Raw genomic sequence first — 20,077 nt, forward strand, 5'->3', positions numbered from 1 at the left:
ATGACCCGGAACTTGGAGTAGCCATCTACATGGACGACGTCACCCTTTGGGCGACCAAGGGGTCCTACAGGCACAGACAAGACACTCTACAAAGAGTGATAACACAATTAACGAACACGCGAGGAGGGCAGGCATGAGATGCACACCGGAAAAATCAGAATTTATACAAATCAGATCTAAAAACACCCAGCAGACACGCTCCCCCATCCTCAATCTGGAGATCAACGGAAGTCAGATCAAACAAGTGCAGGAGCTCAGGGTGCTAGGCATGCTAATTCAGGAGATGGGCAGCGTATCGTCAGCGCTACACAAACTCGAACATACGTCCAGGAGTGTATCGAGACTCATAAGAATCGCCCCCAGTAAGGATGGCATGAAGGAGGACGACATCAGGAGACTGGTACAAGCCTTCGTCATCAGCCGCATTACATACGCGCTACCATAGCAGCTTTCACGCAGATGTGAAGCAGAGCAGGCCAACGTACTCATACACACTGCCTACTAAGCTACACTAGGCCTCCCTGACTGCACTGGCAGAGTGTCTGGATAGTCTGAGTATTTACAATACATACGATGAACACGCCGCAGCAGTCTTGATCGCGCAGAGAGAGAGAGACTCAACCCAAGATAGAGCTTTACTACAGAGACTTCACTACCCCTTGGCAGCCCAATTCTGCGGCGAGGAGACGCACCAAATACCCAGACAAGACAGGGAACGCATACACGTGGACCCAATACCCAAGAACATGCACCCCATGTTTAACGCCGGCTGCACACGAGCTAGAGCGGTGGCACTCCCCCCCCCCCCCCCCCCCGAAAGGTTACGCAACGACCCAAATACTCACTACACAGATGCAACTCCCTACCCCTCGAGGCTGAGAGCATTTGCTGCGGTTGTCACTAGAGGGAACCAAGCAATCACGTCGGCTACGATTCACGCCAAGAGCACGGCCGTGGCCGAAGCGGCAGCCATAGCACTAGCCATACGAGCGGCATAGGGCATTAGGCAACCTGCACATGTTCTCGCACATCTGCAAGAGCTTGCCGCACTGTTTCTAAGGGGCGTCCTCCCTCGGAGCGTCCTAGGCACACAGGAACCAACTTTCGAGAAGACATCATCACACGGTGCCCCGCTCACGAAGGTGTACAGGGAAACGAACGGGCGGACCGCCTGGCTCGAGGCCTAATTTTCCGAGCCGTGGACACATCGACCCGGGAGGAATACCTCACACCTACGCTGCCGCGAGATATGCTCGATAGGGAAAGACGCGTCAGGCAGACAATGGCGCCACCCCACCCTAAACTCACATGCTGGCAATCCAGGGACTGGAGACACCTACAAACGAACACATATCCCAACATACACACACTCAGCAAAATACACCCGTCCCAATACGATGACTGCTGTCCTTAGTGTGCAACACACCAACCCTCAAAGATATCACTTGGCATTAATTAAAACGAATTAAATTATGGGGTTTTACATGCCAAAACCACGATCTGATTATGAGGCACGCTGTAGTGGGGGACTCCGGAAATTTGGACCACCTGGGGTGGTCCAAATTTCCAAAACCCACCTGGGGTGGGTTTAACGTACACCTAAATCTAAGTACACGGGTGTTTTTGCATTTCGCCCCCATCAAAATGCAGCCGCCGTGGCCGGCATATCACTTGGCATTGCAAACAAAGACCAGCAGAGGGAAACTCACCCCTCATCACACGCAACGAACTTGAAAAGTCGTGGGAGGCGCGACACGCCCGGCAGGACCTGGGAAGCCAGCAGGCAACCTTGGACCAAGCCGAACGAGCCGCTAGAGCCAGTGGGGCCCTGGAATAGGGGCTTCACCCGCAAGAACCTTAGTCTGCTATTTCAATAAAATGTTTATTCCTCCTCCTCCTCGCCTTAAGTTAGCTCAACCAGCTTGAGGGAAGTCGTCAGATCTAGACTCCCGGGAAACCCAGCCCAGCAATCGCATCCACCTCAACAAGATCGGCTCGCCAGCATTCTTCGGGAAAGCTCTGCGCACCGCCTTTGCGGTTTATGGACTTGCTGCTGCTGCTCGGCCACGCCTATGACATCATTGGTTTTCTTTTGAACTTTGTTTTAGTGAACTACTGTTAAGCGTATTCTTGTATATTTGATCCGCGCCCTGTTTCATTTTTATATTGACGGTTAATTGGTCGTCTTATTTCCTTGTCGTCATCATTGAGCTTGATTAACTTCAGGTGTGTTAGTTTGTCTTGCACAATTTTTTTTTATTAATTTGTGTATCGTTATCAGTCGATAAATATTTAGTTTTTTTGTTTACTCCCGACTCTTACTCTTTCACTGCGTTCGCTTGAGTACAGAACGACCAACCGGCTTGTATACCCCGTCGATCGACTTCACGTCGACGGCGAACGGGTGACAGCAGTGACACTGTCCGTAACTTAGCCTCACAACTTCATCTAGAATTTGTGCGACTTTGATTTTATCATTCTGAAAGATAGCGCACATTTAATGCATGTTTTACACAGATGTTAGTCGCATGCTTGTATTAGGTTCTAGTTTGTTGGCACGGTGAAAAGTTATTCTGACAGTCTGAAAAGTGGACCTCACAGTCACTCACTCACCGTTTGAGCTTCACGTAAAGGTGGTGTGGCATTAGACTTATCACTCTGAAAGACAAAGAAAATTTATCACATACTACACAGTACACAGAGGTCCACTACATGTTATCTACATGTCTTCCAACTCAATGCAAATGCCAACACATTTCACCAAAGTTCCCAGAAGTTCAATCTATCCACCCTGTATGTTCAGTTATATTGCAAATATATGCAGGCCTGTGCATCCTCCTCCTATCACAGCAACTTTTTGGAAGAGTGCTATTTATGGAAAGAATAAAGCAGCACTCCCCAAGGTGAAGAAACTGTACATCGTGTCGTCGTGCACAAAAACCGTGTCGTCGTGCACTGGTAGGGCACCAGGCGCTGGCCCTATGGCGTTGGCGCTGGCCTGATGGCGTTGCGGCTTCTTTCAGCTCCCTACGAGATCCGCCGACGCAAGCAGTTTGGGCTACGATGGAAACGTAACGCTATTCTGAACAGCAACATACTGACGCCCGTTTCATGGCTAGCTTGAACAAGCGAATCGTTGCCCGATCGCTTTCACGCGTTCGAGTGTTAGATACACGTTACATTACATATACGTTACGTCGAGCGTTACACATACGGCATGCACAGTTATATATTTATATATGCAGAACGTGAAAACGCTTGCGTTGAGTTTAACGCTGGCTATAGGGCTGCGTGAATGTACAACGTTTCCAATAAGATACACGATTCCTCCGCTCGCTGGGCTTATGTGACCAGACGCTACTGTCAGTACGAAAGGCCTGTGCGTCCGGTTAGACACCCGTTTCGGTATCCGCAGAACAACACGTCCGTCGACTTGGGGCAACTTACTGACATTCCGCAGGTGGGAACAAACATTTCTGTGATGTGATTCGAGGGAGTCAATTCAGTTTTACTAGCGAAACATTCGATCTTGCATAGCGTTGACCGGAGACGCACATCGAGATCTCGGAGACGCAGATGCGTTCTCGCGCAACGAAAAACTGCGTTAAACAGAGCAATGTAATTACTTCGAAGATAGATGGGGTTATCGCAATTATTTACACACATGCACGTAAATGAATCCGCACTTACCCAATCCGACGCAGTGCTACTTGTACGGCCGTGCGTGTTCAGGACGCTTCCAGCCACCTAAAAGAGAAGACGTTAATATGTTTTACGCATTGCAATCACCGCGTGAGATATTCTACGTACGGTCACAAGCATACCATAACCAAACTTTTGGTGCCACTATTTTCAGAAAAATAAGATCGTTACCACACAGCAAATAGTTGGCTGCTCGCAGACGCCGGGAAATCCGAAGCACGATATGCAACTTCCCGACTTCCGAAGTACAGCACATCACAAACCGTGAGCCAAGACTAACATTTATAGCCCGGCTATCTTGTTCTTCCTCATCGTCAGAAATCACGATCACCTCATTTTTCTTTATCAGTGGTTTTAAGAACGACTTCATCGACATTACTGCCTCATTAAGTGACAGACGCGTCCGAAGTACAGCACATCACAAATCGTGAGCCAATACTAACATTTGTATCCCCGCTATCTTGTCCTTCCTCATCGTCCGAAATTATGATCACCTCACTTTGCTTTATCATTGGTTTTAAGAACGATTTCACAGACATTGCAGCCTCATTCACGGACAGACGCCAAAACGCTACCATCCACAAAAGCTACCAAGGGAAATAACGCGCTACAACGATTGTGGCGCCTCGATGCGCGTGCTAGAGGGCGTAGCGCGCAGAATCCCACTTAAGGTAGGGTGGTGCCACCTCTTGTAGGAGTGCCGTGCAAAATGCACCCCCGCCATTTTTTTTTTTTTTTTTTTTTTTTTTTTTTGGTCCATTCTCTGCCATGCAACCGGTGGGCACTGAGAGCGTTCCCTCCGCAGGATGCCAGGCCACCGCGTCGCCCAACACAGCAGGCATTCTAGAAAAAAATAGTTTGTTGATTTTTTTACATTCCTACATACCCGAAAAGAAGGCTCCCATGGCTCGTAAAAATCAAGAGAGACTATGTCACAGTAGCACCCAATTCTTTGCCATCCCCTTTTTCGGCCCGCGTCATCTGCCTTTAGCTTACTGCTGCTGCGATGCATGCATGAGGGGATCGTGTGATTTGGGCAATTTATTGTGTTGCTAACAGAGTTAGCTTATCTAATGTTATTTGGTCATTTTATTCGGTAGCAAATACTGAGCGACCACGAACTCAGCCAGATGCATTGAAAGAGGGAAATGAACATCTGGAGTAGGCAACGTGAAACTAATGTTCCTGTTTATGTATCAACGTGTTCTCTGTAGATAAACTTTTTTTTTTCCTTCAGCTTTTCTAGTTTTCAATCACAGATAGGCACATTTTATAATCTTTTATAATGAGGAAGGCAGATTCAACAGAATTACCGACGCATCTTCTGGCTTTAATAATAATTTTTTTTTAATGCGTTGGTCTCATATGTGTACAACGAGACGAGAAGCTTCGTGTATGTCTCGTATGTGTACAACGCAACTGCTTTGTGCAGTTCCTTCATGTATGCTTTGAAGAAAGGAAATAAAGTGAACGTAGCCGCCCGATGCAAACGATAGGCTCGGCGCGACGCTCACGCAGTGCACTTATAGTGCCTAGAATAGTGCACTTCTCCGAGCGGGATGAGCATGAGAATGGCGGCCGCCGTAGCAGACGACGCAGTTGTCCTCGCCGGCTCGCGGCAAGGGGACGTCGGGTAACCATGGAGAAGCGTTGAGTTTGCCTAAAGTTGTTTTGGGAGTGACGGAGGTATCTTGAAATGAACAAAATTTTGTTACGGTATTTTGCATAAAATTAAAGAAACATTTTGTCGACAAATCTGTTTCCACAAGAATCCGTGTTGTATATAGCGGCCGCCAGAGGCCGCGGCCAGTCAGCGATTGGCAGCCATCTTAGTCAGAGCTGCCCCTGCGTGTGTCACAAAATGATGGCTGGTGTTTGTGTCGAAATGGAAGAACAGACGTGCATCTGAAGCTCTGAAACGTATACGTGAGGTGTGGCTCAAACTGCTGTGATACTGCTCAGCGTTTATTCGTCGAAAACATCGTTTGCAACTGCACGCTGGATATTCGTCAATGAAAACATGAGTTGGGGTCTGGAGCTCTGGGTGAGTGTCCGTTCTTGCACTTCTGCTGATGAGCACGCGTTGCGTCTAAACGGTGCAACTTGCGGTAGAAACTTTTGGACGATGCACCGAGAACTGAGCTCCGTACGCTGTTTTGCTATCTGACTTGGTGCTCTTCATCCTTTGCACTTATAGAATGTCGGTCTCTCATAAGCACCATTAAAGACATTCAACCGACTACTTCATCGTTTATTCCCAGCCTCACTTGTCGCAGAAATGAGCCCCACGCTTGTCCTGCGGCGTTGTCTAAGTAGCCTCAGCCCTCAACTTTGAGTGACTTCAGCAACGAAGGAAAATGTACTTCGCCCAGCCGCCGGGTGCCTTACGTGTTTTGAATTAACGGATTAAAATGTAGTGGTGTGTCATGCGGTGCTGACCGAAATGCTAAGGTGATCAAGCCAGCATGATCGTATTTTACTTGTACTGTGCATTGTTGTGTGCGTGCTGGTGTTTTCGTGAAAACCGATGGCCTGTTTGCGTTCTGCGAAGGAACTGCCTACTGCCAAGTTTACCATTACCGTTGTGCCCATGCTCAAGAGTTGCCAAGAGGTAACACAGCTTACTCCTCTGACCGAAACGAGTAAGATGTGTTATTTGGTGTTGGCATTCATGCAAACAGTGCGGTCAAACACGCACTTAGTTGTTGCAAACGTGGATGTCGCTAGCCCTGGCTTGTCGTTCGTTTGCTTGGTTGTTGTTTGTGTCGCTTTAACTATCGGCTCGCTTTCTGCTAGCGATGACCGCTGAGCCCAAACATTGCGTACGTAGAAACGGCCTAAACAAAGCTACCGTCGCCATGAAGGTTAAAAAGGAAGAAAATAAACAAGGAACGGGTAATCAGGCACGACAAACCGTTTATGTTCCTTTGGCTTTGGTTAACGTGTTTGGATGGAGAGCTTTCGAACGAAAATCCATCTATAGTTGTTGACCCGCACGTTTCATGCGTACAACGCACATTTCAATGCACGTGTTCTGTGTCGTCCAGGTGGAATTGGGTTAAAGCTTCGAAGCAAACGCCTCGGCGGCTGCGTGCGGAGAAAGGAGTTGCCTTGGTGTTCTCCGCGCTTTGCCTTGTTATTGCTCGCGCGGCTGAGCCGCGTTGGAGAATGCGCATTTTCGCCCATTGCAGCAGTTGATCGTTGTCGTCCCGGCTGCGCGAGTGACTGATGTTCGAGCTCGTCAAGAGAACACAACATGCCGATAGGAAGTCACGGTGAATATCCGAAAGTTCCATCACGTTTGTTACTGCCCGGAAGCTCACAAGAACGGTGTCCTACGCGAGAAGCACCATTTAATCGACCAAGGCTCGCTGCAGATACTTGAGTGACAGGCAGTTTTTTTTTTTTGTGTGTGTGTGTGTGTGTGTGTGTGTGTTTTCTCTCTGTTTCAGCGGAGCTTCGTCACGAGGCTTCGCGGCAAAAAACTGACTCATACTTGTGCGTGCCAAGCATTGCTCGCAATGTGACGTTCGCCCCCCCCCCCCCCCCCCCCCTTTTCTTAACCGTTAGCTCTGACATTTACAGCTCCTTCCTGCGTAATACCGTAATTGTCAGTTTCCATGAGCCTCAACCGAACTGCAGCTTCAGCTGTGTCGTCTGGTTACATTGTCGGGTACTTGTGCGAAACGCTTCAGAGATATACATAAGGGGACGCAAACGGAACGCAAGTGGTTTTCGTCCCCTTAATGCCATTCGTCGTGACTATAAGTAACACTACACACTATAGATAGTCGCGAAGCAGTGAACAATGGGCGCGGGAAAGCTGTAATACCCCTGACTCGCGGGCACTCTAGTCCTTTAGGTAAGGGGACTTTTCGAGCGGAAAGGTGCTCTCTCGCATACAGCGTGCACAACTCATCAGTAGAAGAAAACCTGTTACATAACTACGGTGCCCAGTAAGTATTTTTTTTTTTTACTTTGGAGAATGTTTTAATTTTTAGCGATAATGCGATTTGTTGAACAGTGAAGATTTACTGAAACGCCCGCACCACGTCGCTAGCGCCGCCATGTTGAATGCGAATATGCGCATTATAAGCCATCAAAAACGGAGAAAATGTTTTTAGGGTCTTCAATCACCAAATGTATTCTTCATGCGCAGCTTCCAGTAAATGTTTTCTCTTGCTGCTTTAACCAAGGGGTGCTTTTTATTTTATTTCATTATTTTTTAATTTTTTTGCTGCGTTCATTTGAGGAACCACATAAAGGCGTTAGTGCGCTGCTGTGTGTTATCGGCTCAATTCCTTTCTGCAAAGCGTCCTTCGTAGTAACAAAAGGGGTTTCTTGCAAAGGACTTTATTTTTGCCCGTGTGTCTGGGGTATTGACCCTGCGGATGGATGAACGTTTGTGGCTGTACCACCAACAGTATTGGAATTGCCACCGTATTATGTATGTATCTGACCTTTGTTCGAGATGCTGTTTCATTTTTTGCACCATACCTACCTCTCCTCTTCCCACTTGGGTCATAGTTTTGGTTTAAACACTGTCTATGGTGTTGGGTTGCTGAGCACGAGCCACGAGGTCATCCACGCCAGGACGGCCGCATTTCGATGGGGGCGAAATGCAGAAAACACCCGTGTACTTAGATTTAGGTGCACGTTAAAGACCCCCAGGTGGTCGAAAGTTCCGGAGTCCCCCACTACGGCGTGCCTCATAATCAGAACGTGGTTTTGGCGCGTAAAACCCCATAATTTCTTTAAAAATTAAACACTGTCCATTTTTCTTGCACCCGAGCGCCCCCCTCCCTTTCTTTCTCCCCCGCCGTGTTTATGATTTCAGAATGATGTTACCGCGTCGATAAACGCTAATTTTGCTGATATGCCGCGCTGATAGTGTGCTGGTGGATGCAACGGTATCGCCGCAGCTCAATATTCCGGAATAATCAAAACCGGGATTTTCGTCTGGATGGGATATGGTACAGTGCAAAAGTTGGCCCCGATTCGATTCGTTATTACTGCCACCAGTGTAATATAAAACAAAGGCCGCATAACGAATGGCGGAAAAAATAATCGCGCTGATTGGATAACATTTGAGTAGATAACTCAGAAACTGCAAATTTTATCTCATTTGGAAGTTGTTAGAGCCGGGATAATGTTGAGGGCAGGACAGATTATTGTGTTTTTTTTTGTGTTTTTTTTTCGCAGCGGCAGGCGTTTGGAAGCGCAGCCCACTTATTAGCTTGATTAACACTAGCCGGCTAATTAACCTTTTTCACTTGCAACGTTGAGGCGCATGTTGCAATCGCGCAATTGAAGGCGGTCATTTGGCGTGCACCACGGCTTCAAAATATTCTTTCTGCAGGGCGGCGCGAAGTACGTTGGCATTCCACAAGCAGGACGTTGTAGTTGTATGGCGTAATAGTTGACAGCTGTCGTACATCTGACAGCTCGGTTAAGCGGTGCTCGTTGGTTACCACCGCAAACGATCTGACCATATATATATATATATATATATATATATATATATATATATATAGAATTACTATTACAATAAGTGAAAAAGCCTGGAAATGCGTCAGTCATTCATTTTTCTATTTAAAAGACAAACCTATTTCTCAATAACACATGGTGAACCATGGCCCCCCTGCCCACTCAACTTTCCCTAGATTTCATGTCGGTTGAGTTAACAGTTCTCACAGGGCAAATGAATAAATTATGCTTTGTTCGTACAACACATTCATAAAGTCCCGGATTGCTTGCTTGCGTAATTTACTGCAAATATTATAATCAGCGATATGCCCCCCCCCCCCCCCCCCTGTCTTTGAAGTTTACTTACATAGTGCCCATACCGCGCCCTTTATTTTCGCTAGAGTGTACTAGAATACCATTGTCTAGTACACTCTAATTTTCGCCAAGTATAAACGAAGTGTCTTGTTTAGCTCACTGAGGACATCGCTGAAACCAACTAGGAACGCCTTATGACGCATGAAAAATGGGGGGGGGGGGGGGGGGGTAATCGACGGCTCAGTAATTATTTGCAACGCTTATAACTATATATATTATAGACCAGGAACGTAAAAACTTTCTTGCACTTACATGACCCACCCCCCTCCTCTTTCCACGAAATATAAATTTGTTGTAACCAACAGCTATGTCGGGACACTGGGAAGCATAGCTGAAAGTGGCCATATCACACACTCTAACATTTGAATAAGATTTTTTTCTGTTAGAAAGACTACGAGCGCAGCGGAGTGTCGGGAGAAATTTGTTTCCGAAATTCTCCCCGGCTGCCGGGGAGAGTAGACTCACCCTTTTGGCTCCTGACGCAACTGCGTATTTTCCCACTTCTCTCTACTCTTTTCACGCGGAACGAAGGTGTGGTAGGGAAATTCTATAGCGCTGGCGATGCCGTTCTGTAGTTTCGTTTTGACGCGAATCCGGCCCGACAGCATTTGCACCTGACGGTCTGGTGTAAATGCCGGCGTCGAGACGGCACAACAGAGCGACCTGCTGCTGGCTTCGAACCACCGACCCGACCGCGTTTGCACGCGCATTGGCGGTCAGGTCGAGATGAGACAGCATTTTGCCCTTTCGATTCGCCTGCACTTGCCGAATTAGTTGACACATTGCAGGCTTCGTGCACGACGAGTTGGCAGCATTCCCTGCGCTCCTCAGACGGGTGGGGCACAGGGCTGCCCTGTCAGTTCTGCACGAGCGCTGAACCAAGTGCAGGGCGGACCTCGTTCGTAATGGGGGGTGGATTGATTCGTAAGGTTTATCGTCCCGAAGCAATATGGCTCCGTATGTACCGAAGTCCAAGTACACGAGGGTACTCGAGCGAACACAGTGAAGAGTCAGAGTCGGGAGTTAAAAAACAAAACAAAAAACAAACAAGGTATTTATCGGCTGATAATTATACACAAATTAATAAATTAAAATAATAAAAAAGATACAAGACAGACTAACGCACCTGAACTTAATATGACACAATGATGAAGACAAATATGACGAGCAATTAACAGTGGATATTAACATGAAAGAGGGCGTGGATCAAATATAAAAGAATACAACTAACAGTAGTTCACTAAAATAAAGTTCAAAAGAAAACAACGATGTCATACGCGTGGCCGGGCAGCAGCTGCAAGTCCATAAACCGTTAAGTCGGCGCGCAGAGCTTTCCCGAAGAATGCTGGCGGGCCGATCTTCTTGAGGTGGATGTGATTGCTGGGCTGGGTTTCCCGGGAGTCTAGATTTGCCGACTGGGATCCCTCAAGCGGGTTGAGCTAACCTGAGGCGAACCACCGTGAGCTTCGTTGCAGACGTTGGTTTGTCGTCTCTTACGTCAACTAGTTACGAGCTCCGACGTGGCCAGGCGATACTGGACAGCACTAGCCCCCCGACTGCTTCTCAGCAGATTACAGGTTCAGCGTCTAGACTGATTAGCAGGGCCTAAAACCTGCGCTTAAATAGCCTCTCCTTTCCCTAATTCCCTAGGTCGGGGAACTGCAGGTATTGCCCGCGCCCCTTTTAATCAGGGGTGAGGGGGCGGTTTATACCCCCCCCGCTGTCCGAGGTCGCGCCCCGCACTGCACCACACGGACGCACACACTTGGATCCGTTAATCGGCGTGTCGCTATCTCGAAACTATATGCCGCATCGGGAGACCACGACGTTGTTGACGCCCGTTAATCGGCGTGTCAATGACTCGAAACGATGCCGCTCCGTGACAGTCGTCTATTTGCTCACCAAGCGTCGCGTGTAGTTTTTTGTCGTCCCATCTTGCACACTGGCAGTCGGCCTCGCTGTCACTCCTTCGCGGCGCCCATCCGGATCGATTGATTCTTCCAACACCGACCGCGACCAGGGAGGACAGGGTCGGCCATGACCGTCCGTCCGCCTTCCTTCGCGTGTTCCTCTTGGGGTCGGTGCCTGTAGCGCGCGCGCCGACGACCTTGCTGCAGAGTCCCGGAAATTTGTGTGCGCTCGCCCGCAGGTCTCGTTCGGAACTCGCGCCGGTGGTGAAAGGCGCGCATCTTTTTCGCGACGCCCGCGTTGATCCCGCCTGGACGGTCGGTTACCCCTTTATTCCCCGTTTCCTAGTGAAATCGTTTTGCGCACAATGCTGTTCCTTATACGTGTAAACGAGTGCCGTGTAGGTGCGACCTTCGCACGCGCAAATTTTCTCTCGCGCAGCGTTCGCTCAATGTTGTTGACCACGGAGCAAACGCTGTGAGTCTGTGTAGCACAGTGTAATGAACGAACATTTTTGCCCTCGCTCTGTTCCTTGTCGGGACGGATGAATGCGTATCTATGGCAGGTGGACGTTGACATCTAAATATCGTCGATTGTTGCGTGATGTAACATTTTGTGTGCTACACATTGGCTTCGGAGCCGACTGCTCGCATTCAGAAAACGGTATAGCGACAGTCGCGTGAGAGAATGCGCCTTGAGCTGGCACCATTGGAGGTCCGCGCGTTCCATTTGCAGCAGCCGCGAGCACTTTCCTGCCTCTTTTCGGCGTCTTGCCAATGCACGTCTTGCGGGCGACCGATCGGGTATGATGCGGCGGGGTCGTTAGTCATCGACCGTTATCGGGCGGAATCGCCCGGGGATATCTCGCGATACCGTCGCGGGATATTTCCACGAGCATCGTATCCAGCACGTGCTCAGTCTGTCATTGCGCCGCAATGACCTATGGCATTGCGTCGGCTGATGGAAGTTTTATCGGCGTAGCGGCGGAAGCGAAATGGACAAATTCGATTCTTCCGTGCGCTAATCAAATCGACCTTCATTTATTTATTTTTATTTTCTCGGATAATGTGTAACTTTCACAAAGTTCTTGAGCGAATTGTTTTAATTATGCGTGTGGAAACTGCACTTGCACTGTTTTATAAGGGTCGCCCGTATGTGCAGGTGGAATCTGTATACAGGGTGTTCTTTTTTAGCGGCACCAAATTTTTAAAAATTGCCTGCGGCAGTTAGCATAATTCTAAGCCTTAATTGATCTAAATTACTCGTTGAGGCGGCCATTGCCTCTACAAGAATTTTTTTTTTTTTTTAACAGCAAAGCTGTTAAGGCCAGACGTAATTTGTGATGCGTATCAAGAAACTACCAAGAAAAACTTTCTGAGGCGGGATTCGAGCAGGCGTACCCCCGGTCCCAAAGCGAGCATCGTAACCACTAGGCTATACAGCCCCCCCCCCCCTTTTTTTTTCTTTATTGCCGCATTGAACACCACAATTACACAAAAGCATACATTCGAGGGAACAGCCACGCTTGCAAAACATGCATTTCTGCGAACCATATGATTGCGTTCGAGCGTCGTCATCTTCGTTCACAGCTGGCGCGTTCGTACGCTCGTGCTCTGCGACGTGAAGAGGTTGTGCGCGCTATGAGAGCGAGAGACAGATAGACGCATTCACGGAGCGGGTCTCCTGGAACGCGGTGTCGGTGTAGCAAGCTGCGCTATGCGACGCGCAATGACAGCCGTAAATCCGAGATGCGCGAAAAGAAATTATCATCATCATGAGTAATAAGATGAAAAGTTCACGGCGCACTTCCGGAAAATGCTGGGTTATGATCGCCCAGCTTTGCTGTTTCAAGCGTTGCACGGCCTAGTGCAAGGTTAAGCTTTTTTAATATTGCGATCTTTCTCTGAAAGATCAGGGAAGGGTGGGTACAGAGACTAATGGTGTTTTTCACTGGTCGATCTGGAGCGGCCGCCGAAATGCTGGAGTGAGTGCTCGCATTTCAGCAATCGTAATCTGATAGCGGAGAGCGAAAATGCTTTTGCGCTGGTTGTACCGGAAGTCTGTGCGCACACCTCATAAAAATCGACTTCCACTCTGTGTGTTTCCATGACCACCGAAATCGCCGTCCCCCACTGAGCGGAAGTAAAGTATACTTCTCGTCCTATTTCTGCCCGAATCCGCTCCTTGGCAGTGGAGCAAGTGAAAGCAATTCGATGCGGAGCGAGTTGATTCGAAACGACCAGTGGAAAGTGCGAACCCGTTCCAGCTCGACCAGTGAAATTTGGATTCGCTGCCGTGGAGCAAAATATCCTGCCCCAGATCGACCAGTGAAGAACGTCAAAAAAGTTAGTCATGAACGAACAGTCAATGTACAGCAGAACAATAATTACAACGCAATGCACGAAAATGGAATTGCAAGTAGAGTAATATAGACAAAATTGCACCATAACACATTATACAAAGCCATGAATAGTCAGGGTTAAGTGAGGCTGCTTTCAAACAATGACAGTGCGCTATGTGATACAACATCATTAGAGAGATTATTCCAGTCATTGACAGTTCTAGGAAAGAAAGAATACTGATAACAGTTAATCCGTGAAGCCAGAGGATGTTGCGTCCCGAATCGGCAGGACTATTGAAAACTATAGAAGAAGAAGAGGGTTTGGAACGCAGGCAAAGGCTCGCGCTAGCGCCATCTTTAACTAGTTAGTTCAATAAACCGCAACCGGCGGACGCGCAGTCGCTTCGTTCCTTACATTTATGGTACTGTGAGACCCGGGAGACGACTGGCGTCGTGCACCGGGACGATGGATCGGCTGCGACGCAGCAGAGGCGTACTTCAAGCTGCTGCTACAAGGCTCATCTCGTTCGCTACCGAAGCGCTACAAGCCGAGCATCCTTCGCCATCCGACCTGCAAGTTATTTTGGATGATCTGCAGGACAAGGACTCGGCGCTAGCAGCGCTCAACGAGACGATTTCCGACCTCATGGACGACGGTGACGAGTATGAGGAGGAAGCCACCGTCGCTCTGGAGTACCACGACAAGATCCGCAACACCATGAGCCGGGTCCGCTTCATTCTCAATTCTGCTGCAAGAGCCGGAGACAGCACCACACAGGGTTTTCTGAGCAAAACCGCCACCCAAGGCGTCTCCACTCAAGCAAGTTCCCAAGCACCGTTACACCGAGTTGCCCTACCGAAATTACAGGTACCCGTTTTCTCCGGTGAACTTCGCGAGTGGCAGGGCTTCTGGGAATATTTCGAGGCTACGATCCATAACAACCGCGAGCTGTCCGACATCGAGAAATTCTTGTACTTAAGATCATACTTAACCGGAACAGCGAAGCGTGCAATCGAAGGTGTGTGTCTGGCGGAAGCGAACTACGCTGTAGCAGTGAAAATGCTCCGAGAGAGGTTCGGCTGTCATACCGCCCTCGTTGACGACCACATCGACTGTTAACTTGCCATCGCGCCCATTGATCGCTCTTCTCACGTATCGCAGCTGCGGGAACTCTACGAAGAGGTGCATTTTCGTACAAGCTGCCTCGACAGCCTCGAGGTTCCAGCATCAGAATACGCGGTCATCCTTCATCGCGTCCTTATGCGATCGCTTCACGAAGATATCGCTATTCTCTACCGTCAATGCATGAAGGAGACTGAGCCTGATGACGGGGCTACTCCGAGGTCACGGCAAGAGGAGGTGCGAAAGGTCATGAAGTTCCTGCAGGTGTAAGTCGAGAGCAGAGAAGAGAGCCAGGCCTCCCGTCCAAGGTGCCTACCGAAAACTACCTCTGCGGAACAAGGGCGATGCCGACCTTGTCTACCACCGCCGGTACCGCCAGCATTAGCCTTGGCCGCAGGATCTGCATCGAACGACCATCCTTGCTGTGTACTGTGCGATAACCGTGACCACACCATAAGGGACTGCCACGCCACATTGTCAACCCACGAGATCAGACACCGGCAAATCAGTGCTCGAAACCGTAGCCCCGAGACCAGCTACAGCACAACGTCAGCGACCCGACTATACGTGAAAACCCTGACCCGACCGTATGCTACTGCGCCGATTTTATCGGCCGAAAGGCTCACCTTCATCGACCAACAGGGCTACATGACGCCGACAACGGCAAGTCCACCACCGCCATCCCGACGCCCGACGACTCGAACTCCTACTTCAGCCACGGTCAAGTGAAAGTGTGCGACATTCTCAACACTGAGGCTCCACCCATCGCTCGGACGCCGTCGGTTGATTCATGGGCTTCCGTTCCATCCTGGTGGGATGGCAGCAGCAACCGCAACCGCTGGCGCCGCAGCAGCCAGCTCGTCTGGTTGTTGTTGCACATTCGGAAAACGACAAGAGAATGCAGCTGTTGCGCCGAAGAAAGCATGCCAGCACAGCGAAAGCGCGCCCCAACGGCTTTTCTCGTCAAACCTTCAGCAACGAAGCTGGCCGCACCCAGACTACGGTAGCGTTTGGCCGAAGAGGCTCTTCGCGTCTAAAGATCCCACAGAGCCCTCGTCGTAGTCCTCGCCGCGCGAGGTCCGTCCGCCGCTACCCTGGCCGCCATGGCCAACTCGTTCAAGCGCTTCCTGACCATCTTTGGCTACAAGCTGGACCGCAAGTGAAGCAACTTCAAGGCTCGCGTCAAGACCGACAAAGGCGGTGAACCGGCCTGGAGCAGCGTTCGCTTTCCCATCGACAACCTGCGTCGCAAGAAAACGATTCGGCAAGTTGTACGACCGCAATGTCGTGCTCCAGGAGTAGCCAGCCTTCAGGGCTTACTGTAACTACTGGCAGGTAGTGGCAGGTTCACAGCCTTCCCTTTCGAAGCTTCAAGCCTTTAATCGAAAACCACGTTGCTGCCTTGTTACTGGGAAACCTACCTGTCCTTTCATCTCGCCGTCCTTCCTCGCCTTCCTTCAAGAACCGCCCTTCTACAAAAGGAATTCGTACCGCACTCCCGTTATACCGAAGTACTTCCAAGCTCCTGAATTCAGCCCGTTGTTCGCTTACCATGCTTTAACCCGACGCCCGCATCTGTGAACGTCATTGTATCCCATTCCGCGCACTACCGTGCCTCTGCCAACTCGAGGCGCCAGAAACCCCCGACAGCAACTGCCGTTTCCTGGAAATGTGCTATCATCTCTTTCATGTAAGACTGACTTCTATGTGCAACCCTTCTTCACTGCACTGTGGACCGGATGTTTTCAAGTGCTCTAAAGAGATTGTTTCTGATCTGTAGTACTGTCGATCGACCAGCAGGACCGACGTCCTGTGCAGCGTATCTACCTTCTGAAAGCGCATACGCGCAACGCGGCCGCGGGAGTGTATTGGAAACTATAGAAGAAGAAGAGGGGGGTTTGTAACGCAGGCGAAGGCTCGCGCTAGCGCCATCTTTAATTAGTTGGTTCAATAAACCGCAACCGGCGGACATGCAGTCGCTTCGTTCCTTACAGGGTGTATTCTTTGGTTGTTACCATCGAGGCAGCCCCTTTCATCAGCGTCACCTACCTGGCGACACTGCCCCACACAGACTGGGACACGATGACAAAGAACCTCACTTAAAGGCGACCACAACCGGCCACCCTTCATGGAAGCGGGGACCAGCATGATGGTCACTCTCCCGACCCTGGCAAGATGACCGTCACGGAGAGCAATAAACCAAGTCGGTGACTTCCATGGAAGGAGTGTGAATCCCCTGTTTCCAGATTGCCTCGTCCTTGCCTCAAACGTTCGCTATCAGAGGCGGAGTTCTGTGGACAATACGACCCTTCCGATGGGCCGCATCAAGGCCATCGAATTCCCTTTTGTAGGGAACTAGGGAAGACGACTGCTTTATAAGCGGACGCATTTGGTTCAGTGTGTGTGCCTTGACGTGTTCTCATGTGTGCTGAGCTATGTAGCGAGTCAGACAGTCAAAATGCTCCTACATGGAGTGGGCTACCATATCTGGAGCCACTGTAAATATGTAGAATAAACCCCTTTTCTCACGCGTTTACTCAAGAACATACTCATTTCTATGGCTGTAGATCACCGGCCCAGATGCTACCTCAAGTCGCAACAAGGAGTTATCAATTTAGTGTGTCACTTGCGAGTGGCATAACCCGAAGAATATTGAATAATATCTGATGGTGTTGACTTTTAAATGGACCTTGAAACGATTTTGTACAAACGCACTGTCGTTAGGGTAGGACCTTCTGATCATTAATTGACACATAGAAGTGCTCCGTGTAAAGCGGGTAATTTATTATAAGGTTTTAAAACTCCACATCGCTACTGATTGCAGCATGCCAGTCTGCTGGGTTTTCAGCCGCCCTTGACCAGGGGACGCGATTTGACCATATGACAAGCATATGGGCAAGCTATCAGACTGGCTACCCAGTGCGCATCATCGATCATTTTTCCAACATTATGGTGAACAAATGTTGTTCGTAACAGTTGAGATGTTAGTTACATTGTTTCTATGAAAAGAAAGTAACAGAAGGAGGAATGCACAAGGACAATATTACTACCATAAAAGCACTTCCGGCACACAGGAAGTGTCGTCTGCTTGTGTTACAACGTGCTCCGTGTTGACGAGAGCGGCACGGTCAGTGTTGGTCTCGATCTGTCTTTTCGCGCGCACCATGGTTCAACCTTGTTGCATTGTGGCCTGCAAACATAGCAAATGGCAATATGTCAAGCTGCGACATCAGGCCTCTACAAGGCAGCAGACGAGCGGAGTGGCTGCAGCGCATCGGACTGTCGGTATCCGAATGATGCCATCATCTACGCGTTTGTGGCCGTCACTTAACGCCAAAGGATTACTTCGACAATAGAGTTTAGCGTGTCTGGTATTCGTGTAAACACAAGTGCAACTGCACTGGGCGTTTTACGGGATGAACAGAGGCACAAACGTGAACTGCTTGCCGAAAATTTGTGCCAGCAGCAAAGTACTGCACTTGGTTACTGCTATATTAGCTGTGTGTTCGGTTGAGCTTTGTGTCACCAGCTGGCTGTACGGCTGACACAAAGCTTATCCGAACACAGAGCTATATAGCAGTAACCAAGTGTATTCTTTGCTGCTGGCGCAAATTTTCAGCAAGGAGCGTAATCTTGAACACGTTGTCATTTTAAATGTTTAAAGTGTTTTACACTTGGTTACAGCAATATTAGCTCTGTGTTCTGCTGGTTAAGCTCGGCATCACCAGGTGGCTGGACCGTGCATGCTAAATCTTTTTTCCCAGGAGTGTTGTGCCGATCAGCCCGCTCACATACGTCTATGCTAAAGATCCTTCGTCAAAGCGGTAGTTGTATGGAGGGGCTTTAGTTTACGCCTGCAGTTACCGGAATACCGTACACGCTCAGCGCTGCGACAGAACGCCCGCAACGCCCGCTGCTTGGATCGCTCTCGCTGATGATCGACGGCAAGGCGGCTAGCGGAGAGGTTGGAGAGCCTTCGCGCACTGGCTCCAAGACAACCGGACATAGACAACACCACGTCACATCATGACGTAGAGCCAGTGAAGGCGGAGCTTAGCCCCGATCACTTGGTGTACGGTTGAGGAGAAAAAGCATGGCCAGGGAGGAGGGTAACCTGTCATTGTCCATAGCTCTCTTAATATGAGACGCTCATTTAAATTGCGACGCGAATGTTTTACTGTAACTGTACCCTACGTGTCTACAAATTTGTCCGACCATTTCATGACCCTTTAAGTACCATTCAGCAACTGGAACAAAAACCTTAAGTGGCAAATACGATTCTATCCACAGTAGACTGTGACGACGACCACTTCTTAATAGCTCAGAACTGAAGCGCAACCATAGGGTAATAGATAAAACGTAGGCTTTCTTTGTATTTTTTCGAGTTGCTCAATATTACGCTTGGTAAAAGGACCCCATATTATTATACCATGTTCCAATAGTGGACGAATGAGTTTTATATGCTAGAATGCATACCGGTGAAGTAGAAATTTTAATGGGCGCTTCAGATGAAAGAGTTTACGAAGACATTTCCCTGTAATGGTGTCAATGTGCTTGTTCCAAGTCAGATTATTGTTATCCATAGTCCAGATATTTGTATTCTGCAACTTCTGTTAGAGAGAACTTACTAGTGCCGTACTGATAACGTAAAGGATTTTTCTTAAGTGTTATTTCATGTAAACTGTTTTGTGGTAATTAATTTCTATTTGCCATGCTGTACACCAAGCAACGACCTTGCCAAATTGATTGTTCAACCTCATCTGATCCTCAACTGAAAATATTTTCGTCTATAGTACACAATAATCAGCATACAACTTCATATTCACAGAAAGGTGGTGACTAGGTCATTAATGAACAATAGAAAGGAAAAAGGTCCGAGGACGAGAAACCCTGAGGTATGCCAGAATAAAAAGGACATTATCAGAACGGGTTTCATTTAAGGAAACAAACTGATGGCTATTTTCGAGGTAGGCTTGTATCCATGATGGCAATTTTGAATTTTTTAATGTGTTCTAATTATGAAGTAATTTTTTATGTGACACTTATCAAATGCCTCTTGGAAACCAATAAATATAGCATCTACTGTTTTCCTTCATTTAGTGCAGTAGAAAAATCGATGGTTCAACCAGTTGTATGCTCTTTGAGTATCCCCGTCGAACCCA

General features: G+C 48.7%; 2 protein-coding genes across 3 annotated transcripts in view; one reads left to right on the forward strand and one right to left on the reverse strand.

The window, feature by feature from the left end:
• LOC119437129 (death domain-associated protein 6-like) overlaps positions 1 to 20,077 on the reverse strand; it is a 168,246-nt gene that overhangs the window by 146,597 nt on the left and 1,572 nt on the right. The window contains exons 2-3 of the mRNA XM_049660305.1: positions 3,691 to 3,747; positions 2,614 to 2,658 (exon numbers count right to left, since the gene is read on the reverse strand). The gene's annotated coding sequence lies outside the window, so the exon portion shown is untranslated. The remainder of the gene's footprint in view (positions 1 to 2,613; positions 2,659 to 3,690; positions 3,748 to 20,077) is intronic.
• LOC119437131 (formin-binding protein 1-like) overlaps positions 5,504 to 20,077 on the forward strand; it is a 260,696-nt gene continuing 246,122 nt past the window's right edge. Inside the window, exon 1 of one of the 2 annotated variants that reach the window (XM_049660307.1) lies at positions 5,504 to 5,746. In XM_049660307.1, coding sequence (XP_049516264.1) covers positions 5,723 to 5,746 — 24 coding nt within the window. In that variant the 5' untranslated portion in view covers positions 5,504 to 5,722. The remainder of the gene's footprint in view (positions 5,747 to 20,077) is intronic. The other variant, XM_049660308.1, reaches the window with a different exon arrangement.

Source organism: Dermacentor silvarum, chromosome 1 (genome assembly GCF_013339745.2).
Source record: "Dermacentor silvarum isolate Dsil-2018 chromosome 1, BIME_Dsil_1.4, whole genome shotgun sequence".
NCBI classification, from domain to species: Eukaryota; Metazoa; Arthropoda; class Arachnida; order Ixodida; family Ixodidae; genus Dermacentor; species Dermacentor silvarum.